Source organism: Macrobrachium nipponense, chromosome 28 (genome assembly GCF_015104395.2).
Source record: "Macrobrachium nipponense isolate FS-2020 chromosome 28, ASM1510439v2, whole genome shotgun sequence".
In the NCBI taxonomy this organism is placed as follows: Eukaryota; Metazoa; Arthropoda; class Malacostraca; order Decapoda; family Palaemonidae; genus Macrobrachium; species Macrobrachium nipponense.
In genome coordinates this window covers 71,059,929-71,074,386 of record NC_087217.1, presented here as the reverse complement: position 1 = coordinate 71,074,386, position 14,458 = coordinate 71,059,929, and the positions used below count along the sequence as shown (strand labels likewise).

General features: G+C 55.5%; 1 protein-coding gene across 1 annotated transcript; it reads left to right on the top strand.

Moving 5' to 3' along the window:
* Positions 1-2,260: 2,260 nt before the first annotated feature.
* Positions 2,261-4,204, top strand: LOC135201229 (uncharacterized protein PF3D7_1120000-like). Its single transcript, XM_064230106.1, has one exon. The coding sequence runs from the start codon at positions 2,261-2,263 to the stop codon at positions 4,202-4,204; it is 1,944 nt and encodes a 647-aa protein (XP_064086176.1).
* Positions 4,205-14,458: the final 10,254 nt, after the last annotated feature.

Genomic DNA, 14,458 nt, shown 5'->3' with positions numbered 1-14,458 from the left:
CAGTGAACTCACTACTGAGAGAGCGGCAGATCCATCGGGGTAATAATGTAGGAATTACATCGATGGGCCATCTCTCCCGCATGGCCATCTATCCCGGACCCTTACCCTATATATATATATATATCTATAATATATATATATATATATATAATATATATATATATATATATATATATATATATAATTAAATTTACAGCTAAAAGGTTCCTTTTTAATACAAATGTCCAATAAAAGCAAACATTCATCCTTCTCTAACTCGAGTGTAAATTTAATAGAAGGAACTTATTATTACAGTTGAGCCAATATGTTATTTACATCCAAATCTTTACGTATGAGGGCTAAAATACCACCATCAGCATAACAGTATCATGTTACAGGAAAATTGAAAATCTTGCAGATGTAAAGGTACTCAAAAATTCCATGTTTACGTTTTGTAATAAGATTAAAGCACTTGGCATCTCGTTGTTTCACCTTATCTTCGTTTCTTTCATCATAAAAACGGGACTAATTCATTTTTATTCATGCTGAGATTGTCTCCTCCAATCCCGCCATATTTGCAACTTGTAAATACTTTGACGGCATCTTGATCGTTGCCATGTAAAGACCGCCATTAACGCTCAGATATGCCTGCGCAAGTATAACTGCGCAGTCGACATGTGCAGTTACAACTGAACGTTAGTGTGGACAACCTTCACAGTTTTTCTGGCCTGCGCAGGAGGCCTGAGTAAATAGCTCATCCCGATCGATAAGCATCAGGTCAAACGGCTGCGCATGCGCATTGCAATGTTAATGTGATGGAGGAAGCTTTTTTTTTCTTTTTTTTTTTGGCTCAGTTCGTCGTCTGTCATGCTGGCGGAATTGAAAATAGATACATATATACATATATACACATATACGTACATACATACACTCACACGCAAGCACGTATATATATATATATATATATATATATATATATATATATATATTAATATATATATATATATACTATACGTTGTAGATGTGTATATAATACATTATACATGTGTATATATACATATACACACAGAAACACTAAATGTATTTGCAAACATTGTTTCCTAGCGTGGACAGACATTTATACTTAAATTGATAAGATACTGGATTTACTTGTGTTTGTAATAACTGATACGGATGTCAAATAAGATATAATTATCATTTTTATACAAGAAAAACAATTGACTACAATGAAGACTGAAAGTGAGAACTTCATTCCTGAATTTCTTGTAGATTTCATTGAAACCTTCTATATGGATGAAACTGCTTTGGAAAGTAAAATCCAAGGCTGTCGTAACAGATTAAACCTATCTTTGTTTCTTCGTGGTTATAAACCATGTATGCAAGTCAGGTTTTCAGTGAGAATGAATATTTATCATAACATAATGTAAAACAAGAATAGGTCTATATTAAGCCTATGTGCATCCAATCATGATTGTGCACCATGTATGTAATTCATTTTTCAAACGAGAGCAAAATAATATTCTATTTTCTGATGAAACAACATCAGACAATGTTGGACTATGTATGTTTATTCAATGCTTACCATTCCACATAAGTTCGTTTAAAAATGATTTTAGACTAATGAACACAATACGGGACAGAGGAAGACAGTCGTAAGCTATGGATTTTCAGTCACTGTCACACATCATAAAGTCAATCTTAAAATGAAAACTAATCAGTATTAATCCCTTTTAATAAAATAGAAAAATATTAGGCCTATATGTGTCAACTCTGAAATGAAATAGAACGATTACGAACTTAAATTATCTTTCATGGAATTTCGTTTTCATAAAATATTCTTTAAACAGTATGAAAGTCCGAGGGATCAACTTTAAACCCTTAACAAATTCATATGGGAGTATTCAGTTCTACCACTCTTTCACTGGACATCTTATGATTTTTTTTATGGTGTCGGAAGACTGAGGAAAAGAACTGTGTGATAGTTAGTGGCGAAGATTTGCCTACACAGTCCGACTAACGTTCAGTTATGACTGCACAGTCGGACTGTGCAGGCATAACTGAACGTTAGTTAGATTCGTTCTGTCGGGGATTTATTCTTCCTTCCTTCCTTCCTTCCTCGGAGACAGAGACTGAAGACGGAATCTCTCTCTGTCTCCGAAGAAAGATTCCCCGACAGAACGAATCGAAGCTTGGCGTCCGATTCTAAAACTGACCTTAGCTCAACCACCTTACTTGGTCACGATTAAACATCATGTTGTCAAATTGTTTAAAAGTTGTTAAAATGGCTGTAACATTTACAGGATTACCTCAGTGGTTTGGATGCAGGATTGGAAGAGACGACAATCCCAGCATGACTAATATTCTTTATAATAAATTAGCCCAGTTCTTCGGAACATTGTTTGGGATTAAAACTCTTGATAAAAAGGTTATATCGGACCGTCAAAACGAAAATCATGAAATTGGAAATAGCTGCCCTCGCTCGGAATCTGTGTTTGAGGATATGAACGCTCACAGGCTAAAGAGGAACAGCGCTATGGCAAATATGGAAGGCTCAAGTGAGACGAATTACCTCATGAGCCAAAGAAAAGAGGAAGACAAGGATATCGAATTTTTGGAAATTTTGGGCAAGTTGATCAACGTACCACACGCGACCGAATTCCCTAAGCCCTCACTGCTCGAGGATTTCAAGAGGAATCATATCCATGAAATGTTCCTCGGGATGAAGAGGAGGACAGAGAGGCTGGCGAGGGAAGACAGTGCACTCCGAAGGATGCAAGAGGACAATGACCGGCACCAGAGGAGGAGCGTTCAGCGTGAGAGGAGGATAAGAAGTCTGCAGGAAGAAGTCGCTGCTTTGGCGGCCGACAATAAAAAAACCAAAAGAGAAATGGAAGAGAGACTTCGCCTTCTCTTAGAAGAAAGGAATCATCTCCAGAGTGAAAATCTGGTTAAGGAGACGAAGATTGACCGTCTCGAAAACGAGAAAATAGAAGATATTAATAAGATAGTCTCTTTGGAAAGCAATCTGGAAGCCATGAAGAGGCAAATGAATGCTCTAACGATATCTTTGCAAGAAAAAGAAAGAAACTTCATGGAAAAGGAAGACGCAATCACCGAACTGAAGACAGAAAACGCCAGGCTCGAAAAGGAACTAAATACGAGTGAGAGAGAAAAAGACGAAGGGAGAAAGACAGTCGAGGAGGCGATGAAGGAAATAGTGACATTAAGAGAGAGGCAAGAGCAACTTTTGGAGCGGTTAGTGGAGGAAGAGAGAAGGAGTGAAGAAATGGCAAGCGCAGTGCTAAGTCTTTATCAGAAAATGAGCGCCGAGGACTCTCCAATTGAGCCGAGCGATCGGCACCCAAGTCCAGAGGATTCGGGAACAGAACAGAGGGCGCCCTCCCCTCCACTGGACGAAAGCAATGAAAATGGCTGGATATGTATGGAGGACTGTGAATACTATGTAATGTGTGATGAAAAAGACAATCCATCCAGCCAAAGTCTTTCTTCAATAGCAGATTGCGAATTCCACACTGTGTGTCGGTATTCGTGGCCCATGAGAGATTCAGGAGAACCGACTGTATATGAGCACGACAGTAAGTTAGAAAGTGAAGCTAACGACGACCTTATGTCAGAAGGAGTTCAGGAAGTACTTCTCAATGAAGGACAGGAACGTTCAAACGCAGAGATGATAACTAAGGAAGACATAGGGGAGTTACTTGAAGAAATAGAGGAGAGACTTAGAGAGGAAATAGAAAAGACAATTGAGGAAGAGTGGGCTGATGTGTACCTTATGGTTTTATATGATATACTCGAAGATAAAGAGGTGACACCTGATTATGGGGAGATACTTGAGATTGTACTTGAGGAAACAAAGTTGCCCCCTGAAGATTTAGAGGAATTACTTGACGGAACAAAAAATATGCTCAGGGAGGAAATTAAAGGTATGCCTAAAGAGTGTTTAGAAGAGATACTTGAGGATTTAGAGAAGATACTTCAGGAGGAGATAAAGGAGAGTGTTAAGGAGATGATGGCTGAAAGGAGGACGAAAAGAAAATGGGGAAAAAAATTATGGAAATCACTAATTCGGAAGAAAAGGCAGAGAAAAGAGCTAAGGAAACCAGAATTAAGGCCTCAAGAGCAGGAAGAGGTGGACAATCCTCAAATGTCTACAAAAAGAAAATGCTTATTGGGAAAAAAAAGCATTTGTAAAGCAAAGCTGTAACCACCAACTTGGCTAGTGCTGGAAAAGGACACAAAAGGTGGCAGGCTCAAAGAGGACCGAGCTGAGGAACAGCTGGAACAGGACACAAGAAGGCTTGCGAGCACTAGAAGGACCGAGCTGAGGAACGGTTGGTGGTTTTGGGGGGGCCACCGGACGTTCCCTGGTGCTGGAACAGGACGCGGCAAGGCTTGAGGGCATGTGAGGGACCGAATTGAGGAAAGGCTGGTGGCTTTGGGGCAACCAGACATTCATTAGTGCTGGAACGGGACGAGGTAAGGATTGCAAGCACGAGCAGGACCGAGCAGAGAAATGGCTGATGGTTTGGGGGGCCACCGGAAGTTCGCTGGCGCTGGAACAAGACGCGGCAAGGCTTGCGGGTACAAGCAGGACCGAGCTGAGTAACGGCTGGTGGTTTGGGGGGGCCACCGGACGTTTGCTGGTGCTGGAAGAGGACGCAGAAAGGCTTGCGGGCACGAGCAGTACCGAGCTGAGGAACAACTGGTGGTTTTGGGGAGGGGCCACCAGAAGTTCACTGGTGCTAGAACAGGACGCGGCAAGGCTTGCATGCACAAGCAGGACCGAGCTGAGGAACAGCTGGTGGTCCTGTGGGGTTGGGGGGGCCAGCCGGACGTTTCGATGGTAGCTGGAAGGAAAGGGACGCAGCAAGGCTTGCGGGCACGAGCAGGACTAATCTAAGGAACAGCTGGTGGTTTGGGGGGCCACCAGACGTTTGCTGATGCTGGAACAGGACGCGGATAGGCTTGAAGGCACGAGCAGGACCAAGCTGAGGCATGAGCAGGACTGAGCTGAGAAACGGCTGGTGTTTGGGGGGGTCACTGGACAGTCGCTGGTGCTGCAACAAGAAGCGGGAAGACTTGCGGGCACCGACAGGACAGAGCTGAAGAACGGTTGGTGGTATGGGGTGCCACCGGACATTCGCTAGTGCTGGAGCAGGACACAACAAGGCTTGCGGGCACGAGCAGGACCAAGCTGAGGAACGGTTGGTGGTTTGGGGGGCCACCAGACATTCGCTGGTGCTGGAGCAGGACACAACAAGGCTTATGGGCACGGACAGGAGCGAGCTGAGAAACAGCTGGTGGTTTGGGGGGGCCACCAGACGTTCGCTGATACTGGAGCAGGACACAACAAGGCTTACGGGCACAGGCAGGAGCGAGCTGAGGAACAGCTGGTGGTTTGGGGGGGCCACCAGACATTCGCTAGTACTAGAGCAGGACACAACAAGGCTTACGGGCACGGGCAGGAGCGAGCTGAGGAACAGATGGTGGTTTGGGGGGGCCACCAGACGTTCCGCTGGTTACTTGAGCAGGGTACACAAACAAGGGCTTAACGGGCATGGGCAGGAGTGAGGGTCGAGGAAAGGGCTGGTGGTTTGGGTTGGGGGGCCAACCGGACGTTCACTGGTGCTGGAGCAGGACACAGAAAGGCTTGCCTGGGCAGGGCCGGGACCAAAAGGACCAAGGAGGAACGGATGGTGCGGTTGGGGGTGCCCACGGACGTTCGCTGGTGCCTGGAGCAGGACACGGAAAAGGCTTGCAGGCACGGGCAGGACCAAGCTGAGGAACGGGCTGGTGGTTTGGGGGGGCCACCGGACGTTCGCTGGTGCTGGAGCAGGACGCGGAAAGGCTTGCGGGCACGGGCAGGACCAAGCTGAGGAACGGCTGGTGGTTTGGGGGGGCCACCGGACGTTCGCTGGTGCTGGAGCAGGACGCGGAAAGGCTTGCGGGCACGGGCAGGACCAAGCTGAGGAACGGCTGGTGGTTGGGGGGGGAGGGGGGGCCACCGGACGTTCGCTGGTGCTGGAGCAGGACGCGGAAAGGCTTGCGGGCACGGGCAGGACCAAGCTGAGGAACGGCTGGTGGTTTGGGGGGGCCACCGGACGTTCGCTGGTGCTGGAGCAGGACGCGGAAAGGCTTGCGGGCACGGGCAGGACCAAGCTGAGGAACGGCTGGTGGTTTGGGGGGGCCACCGGACGTTCGCTGGTGCTGGAGCAGGACGCGGAAAGGCTTGCGGGCACGGGCAGGACCAAGCTGAGGAACGGCTGGTGGTTTGGGGGGGGGGGCCACCGGACGTTAGCTGGTGCTGGAGCAGGACGCGGAAAGGATTGCGGGCACGGGCAGGACCAAGCTGAGGAAGGCTGGTGGTTTGGGGGGCCACCGGACGTTCGTGGTGCTGGAGCAGGACGCGGAAAGGCTTGCGGGCACGGGCAGACCAAGCTGAGGAAACGGCTGGTGGTTTGGGGGTGCCACCGGACGTTCCCCCCCGCTGGTGCTGGAAGCAGGACACAAACAAGGCTTGTGGGAACGGGCCGGACCAAGCTGAGGAAACGGCTGGTGGTTTGGGGCGGGGCCACCAGACTTATGCTGGTTGATGGAGCAGGACGTGGCAAGGCGTTGTGGGCACGGGCAGGACCAAGCTGAGGAACCGCTGGTGTTGGGGGGGGCCACCAGACTTATGCTGGTGATGGAGCAGGACGTGTGGCAAGGCTTTGTGGGCACGGGCAGGACCAAGTGAGGAAACGGCTGGTGGGTTTGGGGGGGCCACCGGATGTTCACTGGGGCTGGAGCAGGACGCGGAAAGGCTTGCGAGCACGGGCAGGACCAATCTGAGGAACGGCTGGTGGTTTGGGGGGGCCACCAGACTTATGCTGGTGATGGAGCAGGACGTGGCAAGGCTTGTGGGCACGGGCAGGACCAAGCTGAGGAACGGCTGGTGGTGTGGGGGTGCCACCGGACATTCGCTAGTGCTGGAGCAAGACACGGAAAGGCTTGCGGGCACGAGCAGGACCAAGCTGAGGAACACCTGGTGGTATGGGGGTGCCACCGGACGTTCGCTGGTGCTGGAGCAGGATGCGGCAAGGCTTGAGGGCACGGGCAAGATAGAGCTGAGAAACAACTAGTGGTTTAGGGGGGCCACCAGACGTACGCTGGTGATGGAGCAGGACATGGCAAAGGCTTGCAGGTACGGGCAGAATCGAGCTGAGGAACAGCTGGTGGTTTAGGGGGGCCACAAAACGTTCGCTGGTACTGGAGCAGGACACAACCAGGCTTGCGGGCACGGGAAGGACCAAGCTGAGGATCGGATAGTGGTTTGGGGGAGCCACCTGACGTTCGCTAGTGCTGGAGCAGGACTCGGCAAGGCTTGTGGGCATGGGCAGCACTGAGCTGAGGAACGGCTGGTGGTTTGGGGGGGCCACTGGCCGTTCGCTAGTGCTGGAGCAGGACACAACAAGGCTTACGGGCACGGGCAGGAGCGAGCTGAGGAACGGCTGGTGGTTTGGGGGGGCCACCGGACGTTCGCTAGTGCTGGAGCAGGACTCGGCAAGACTTGTGGGCATGGGCAGCACAGAGCTGAGGAACGGCTGGTGGTTTGGGGGGGCCACCGGACGTTCGCTAGTGCTGGAGCAGGACACAACAAGGCCCACGGGCACGGGCAGGAGCGAGCTGAGGAACGGCTGGTGGTTTGGGGGGGCCACCGGACGTTCGCTAAAGCTAGAGCAGGACACAACTAGGCTTACGGGCACGGGCAGGAGCGAGCTGAGGAATGGCTGGTGGTTTGGGGGGGCCACCGGACGTTCACTAGTGCTGGAGCAGGACACAAAAAGGCCTACGGGCACGAGCAGGAGCGAGCTGAGGAACAGCTGGTGGTTTGGGGGGGCCAGCAGACGTTTGCTAGAGCTGGAGGAGGACACAACAAGGCTTATGGGCACTAGCAGGAGCGAGCTTAGGAACGGATGGTGGTGGTTTGGGGGGGCCACCGGACGTTCGCTAGAGCTCGCAGCAGGAACACAACAAGGCTTACGGGCACGGGCAGGATCGAGCTGAGGAACAATTGGTGGTTTGGGGGGGCCACAGGACGTTCGCTAGAGCTTGAGCAGGACACAACAAGGCTTACGGACACGGCAGGAGCGAGCTGAGGAACGGCTGGTGGTTTGGGGGGGCCACCGGACGTTCGCTAGTGCTGGAGCAGGACACAACAAGGCTTACGGGCACGAGCAGGAGCGAGCTGAGGAACGGCTGGTGGTTTGGGGGGGCCACCGGACGTTTGCTGGTGCTGGAGCAGGACACAACAAGGCTTACGGGCACGGGTAGGACCAAGCTGAGGAACGGCTAGTAGTTTGGGGGGGCCACCGGACGTTCGCTGGTACTGGAGCAGGACGCCACAAGGCTTGCGGGCACGATCAGAACCAAGCTGAGGAACGGCTGGTGGTGGCTTTGGGGGGTGCCACAGACATTCGCTAGAGCTGGAGCAGGACGCGCCAAGACTTGCGGGCACGGGCAGGATCAAGCTGAGGAACGACTGGTGGCTGGAGCAGGACACAACAACGCTTACGGGCATGGGCAGGACCAAGCTGAGGAACGGATGGTGGTTTGGTGGGGCCACCGGACATTCGCTGGTGCTGGAGCAGGACACAACAAGGCTTACGGGCACGGGCAGGAGCGAGCTGAGGAACGGCTGGTGGTTTGGGGGGGCCACCGGACGTTCGCTAGTGCTGGAGCAGGACACAACAAGGCTTACGGGCAGGAGCAGGAGCGAGCTGAGGAACGGCTGGTGGTTTGGGGGAGCCACCTGACGTTCGCTAGTGCTGGAGCAGGACTCGGCAAGGCTTGTGGGCATGGGCAGCACTGAGCTGAGGAACTGCTGGTGGTTTGGGGGGGCCACTGGACGTTCGCTAGTGCTGGAGCAGGACACAACAAGGCTTACGGGCACGGGCAGGAGCGAACTGAGGAACAGCTGGTGGTTTGGGGGCGCCACCGGACGTTCGCTAGTGCTGGAGCAGGACTCGGCAAGACTTGTGGGCATGGGCAGCACAGAGCTGAGGAACGGCTGGTGGTTTGGGGGGGCCTCCGGACGTTCGCTACAGCTAGAGCAGGACACAACTAGGCTTACGGGCACGGGCAGGAGCGAGCTGAGGAATGGCTGGTGGTTTGGGGGGGCCACCGGACGTTCACTAGTGCTGGAGCAGGACACAAAAAGGCCTACGGGCACGAGCAGGAGCGAGCTGAGGAACAGCTGGTGGTTTGGGGGGGCCAGCAGACGTTTGCTAGAGCTGGAGGACACAACAAGGCTTATGGGCACGAGCAGGAGCGAGATGAGAACGGCTGGTGGTTTGGGGTGGCCACGGACGTTCGCTAGAGCTGGAGCAGGACACAACAAGGCTTACGGGCACGGGCAGGAGCGAGCTGAGGAACAACTGGTGGGTTTGGGGGGGGACCACGGACGTTCGCTAGAGCTTGAGCAGGACACAACAAGGCTTAGGACACGGGCCAGGAGAGAGCTGAGGAACGGCTGGTGGTTTGGGGGGGCCACCGGACGTTCGCTAGAGCTGGAGCAGGACACAACAAGGCTTACGGGCACGAGCAGGAGCGAGCTGAGGAACGGCTGGTGGTTTGGGGGTTCCACCGGACGTTTGCTTGTGGTGCTGGAGCAGGACACAACAAGGCTTACGGGCACGGTAGGACCAAGCTGAGGAACGGCTAGTGGTTTGGGGGGGGGGGGGGCCACCGGACGTTCGCTAGTGCTGGAGCAGGACACAACAAGGCTTACGGGCACGAGCAGGAGCGAGCTGAGGAACGGCTGGTGGTTTGGGGGTGCCACTGGACGTTCGCTGGTGCTGGAGCAGGACACAACAAGGCTTACGGGCACGGGCAGGACCAACCTGAGGAACGGCTAGTGGTTTAGGGGGACCACCGGACGTTTGCTAGTGCTGGAGCAGGACACAACAAGGCTGACGGGCAACGGCAGGAGCGAGCTGAGGACGGCTAGTGGTTTGGGGGGGCCACCGGACGTTTGCTGGTGCTGGAGGCAGGAAACCACAACAAGGCTTACGGGCACGGGCAGGACCAAGCTGAGGACGGCTGGTGGTTTGGGGGTGACACCGGACGTTCGCTAGAGCTGGAGCAGGACGCCACAAGGCTTGCGGGCACGATCAGGACCAAGCGGAGGGACGGCTGGTGGTTTGGGGGTGACACCGGACGTTCGCTAGAGCTGGAGCAGGACGCGGACAGGCTTGCGGGCACAAGAAAGGACCGAGCTGGAGGGAACGGCTGGTGTTTTGGGGGGGGCCACCGGACGTTCGCTGTACTGGAGCAGATGCCACAAGGCTTGCGGGCACGATCAGGACCAGCTGAGGAACGGCTGGTGGTTTGGGGGTGCCACCAGACGTTCGCTAGAGCTGGAGCAGACGCGCCAAGACTTGCAGGCACGGGCAGGATCAAGCTGAGAACGACTGGGTGGCTGGAGCAGGACACGACAAGGCTTGTGGGCATGGGCAGCACCAAGCTGAGGAACGGCTGGTGGTTTGGGGGGGCCACCGGACATTCGCTGGTGCTGGAGCAGGACACGACAAGGCTTGCGGGCACGGGCTGGACTGAGCTGAGGAACGGCTTGGTGGTTGGGGGGGGGGGCCACCACACGTTCGTTAGGTGCTGGGAGCAGGACACAACCAAGGCTTACAGGCACGAGCAGGAGTGAGCTGAGGAACGGCTGGTGGTTTGGGGGTGCCACGGAACGTTCGCTGGTGCTGGAGCAGGACACAACAAGGCTTAAGGGCACGGGAAGGACCAAGCTGAGGATCGGATAGTGGTTTGGGGGGAAAGCCACCTGACGTTTTCGCTAGTGCTGGAGGGCAGGACCCCTCCGGAGGCTTGTGGGCATGGCAGCAACTGAGCTGAGGAACGGCTGGTGGTTTGGGGGGGGCCACTGGCCGTTCGCATAGTGCTGGAGCAGACACAACAAGGCTTTACGGGCACTGGGCAGGAGCGAGCTGAGGAACGGTTTTTCTGGGGGGGTGGTTTGGGGGGGGGGCCACCGGACGTTCGCTGGTGCTGGAGCAGGACGCGGCAAGGCTTGTGGGCATGGGCAGCACAGAGCTGAGGAACGGCTGGTGGTTTGGGGGGGCCACCGGACGTTCGCTAGTGCTGGAGCAGGACACAACAAGGCCTACGGGCACGGGCAGGAGCGAGCTGAGGAACGGCTGGTGGTTTGGGGGGGCCACCGGACGTTCGCTAAAGCTAGAGCAGGACACAACTAGGCTTACGGGCACGGGCAGGAGCGAGCTGAGGAACGGCTGGTGGTTTGGGGGGCCACCGGACGTTCACTAGTGCTGGAGCAGGACACAAAAAGGCCTACGGGCACGAGCAGGAGCGAGCTGAGGAACAGCTGGTGGTTTGGGGGGGCCAGCAGACGTTTTGCTAGAGCTGGAGGAGGACACAACAAGGCTTATGGGCACCCTAGCAGGAGCGAGCTGAGGAAACGGCTGGTGGTTTGGTTTTTGGGGGGCCACCGGACGTTCGATATGAGCTGGAGCATGGACACAACAAGCGTTACGGGCACGGGCCAGGAGCGAGCTGAGGAACAATTGGTGGTTTTGGGGGGGGCCACCGGACGTCCTTCGCTAGATGCTTTGAGCAGTGGAACACAACAAGGCTTTACGGACACCCGGGGCAGAGGGCGAGCTGAGGAAACGGCTGGTGGTTTGGTTTAAGGGGGGCCAACCGGACGTTCGCTAAGTTGCTGGAGCAGGAAACACAACAAGGCTTACCGGGCACGAGCAGGAGCCGAGCTGAGGAACGGTTTGGTGGTTTGGGGGTGCCACCGGACGTTTGCTGGTGCTGGAGCAGGAACCCAACAAAAAGGCTTACTGGGCACGGGTAGGACCAAGCTGAGGAACGGCTAGTAGTTTGGGGGGGCCACCGGCGTTCGCTGGTACTGGAGCAGGACGCCACAAGGCTTGCGGGCACGATCAGAACCAACTGAGGAAACGGCTGGTGGTTTGGGGGTGCCACCAGACATTTCGCTAGAGCTGGAGCAGGACGGACGCCAAGACTTGCGGGCACGGGCAGGATCAAGCTGAGGAACGACTGGTGGCTGGAGCAGGCAACAAACAAAAACGCTTACAGGGCATGGGCAAGACCAAGCTGAGGACGGATGGTGGTTTGGGGGGGCTACCGGACATTCGCTGGTGCTGGAGCAGGACACAACAAGGCTTACGGGCACGGGCAGGAGCGAGCTGAGGAACGGCTGGTGGTTTGGGGGGGCCACCGCACGTTCGCTAGTGCTGGAGCAGGACACAACAAGGCTTACGGGCACGAGCAGGAGCGAGCTGAAGAACGGCTGGTGGTTTGGGGGGGCCACCTGACGTTCGCTAGTGCTGGAGCAGGACTCGGCAAGGCTTGTGGGCATGGGCAGCAACTGAGCTGAGAACTGTTGGTGGTTTTTTTTGGGGGGGGGGCCACTGGACGTTCGCTAGTGCTGGAGCAGGACACAACAAGGCTTACGGGCACGGGCAGGAGCGAACTGAGGAACGGCTGGTGGTTTGGGGGCGCCACCGGACGTTCGCTAGTGCTGGAGCAGGACTCGGCAAGACTTGTGGGCATGGGCAGCACAGAGCTGAGGAACGGCTGGTGGTTTGGGGGGGCCTCCGGACGTTCGCTACAGCTAGAGCAGGACACAACTAGGCTTACGGGCACGGGCAGGAGCGAGCTGAGTAATGGCTGGTGGTTTGGGGGGGCCACCGGACGTTCACTAGTGCTGGAGCAGGACACAAAAAGGCCTACGGGCACGAGCAGGAGCGAGCTGAGGAACAGCTGGTGGTTTGGGGGGGCCAGCAGACGTTTGCTAGAGCTGGAGGAGGACACAACAAGGCTTATGGGCACTAGCAGGAGCGAGCTGAGGAACGGCTGGTGGTTTGGGGGGGCCACCGGACGTTCGCTAGAGCTGGAGCAGGACACAACAAGGCTTACGGGCACGGGCAGGAGCGAGCTGAGGAACAATTGGTGGTTTGGGGGGGCCACCGGACGTTCGCTAGAGCTTGAGCAGGACACAACAAGGCTTACGGACACGGGCAGGAGCGAGCTGAGGAACGGCTGGTGGTTTGGGGGGGCCACCGGACGTTCGCTAGTGCTGGAGCAGGACACAACAAGGCTTACGGGCACGAGCAGGAGCGAGCTGAGGAACGGTTGGTGGTTTGGGGGTGCCACCGGACGTTTGCTGGTGCTGGAGCAGGACACAACAAGGCTTACGGGCACGGGTAGGACCAAGCTGAGGAACGGCTAGTAGTTTGGGGGGGCCACCGGACGTTCGCTGGTACTGGAGCAGGACGCCACAAGGCTTGCGGGCACGATCAGAACCAAGCTGAGGAACGGCTGGTGGTTTGGGGGTGCCACCAGACATTCGCTAGAGCTGGAGCAGGACGCGCCAAGACTTGCGGGCACGGGCAGGATCAAGCTGAGGAACGACTGGTGGCTGGAGCAGGACACAATCAACGTGCTTAACGCGGGCATGGGCAGGACCAAGCTGAGGAACGGATGGTGTTTTGGGGGGGCCACCGGACATTCGCTGGTGCTGGAGCGACACAACAAGCGTTACGGGCCGACGGCGAGGAGCGAGCTGAGGAACGGCTGGTGGTTTGGGTGGGGCCACCAGCACGTTCGCTAGTGCTGGAAGGCAGGACAACACAGGCCTTACGGGCACGAGCAGGAGCGAGCTGAGGAACGGCTGGTGGTTTGGGGGAGCCACCTGACGTTCGCTAGTGCTGGAGCAGGACTCGGCAAGGCTTGTGGGCATGGGCAGCACTGAGCTGAGGAACTGTTGGTGGTTTGGGGGGGCCACTGGACGTTCGCTAGTGCTGGAGCAGGACACAACAAGGCTTACGGGCACGGGCAGGAGCGAACTGAGGAACGGCTGGTGGTTTGGGGGCGCCACCGGACGTTCGCTAGTGCTGGAGCAGGACTCGGCAAGACTTGTGGGCATGGGCAGCACGAGCTGAGGAACGGCTGGTTTGGTTTGGGGGGGCCTCCGGACGTTCGCTACAGCTAGAGCAGGACACAACTAGGCTTACGGGCACGGGCAGGAGCGAGCTGAGGAATGGCTGGTGGTTTGGGGGGGCCACCGGACGTTCACTAGTGCTGGAGCAGGACACAAAAAGGCCTACGGGCACGAGCAGGAGCGAGCTGAGGAACAGCTGGTGGTTTGGGGGGGCCAGCAGACGTTTGCTAGAGCTGGAGGAGGACACAACAAGGCTTATGGGCACGAGCAGGAGCGAGCTGAGGAACGGCTGGTGGTTTGGGGGGGCCACCGGACGTTCGCTAGAGCTGGAGCAGGACACAACAAGGCTTACGGGGGCACGGGGCAGGAGCGAGCTGAGGAACAACTGGTGGTTTGGGGGGGCACCCGGACGTTTTGCTAGAAAGCTTGAGCAGGTACCAAACAACAAGGCTTTACGGACACGGGCAG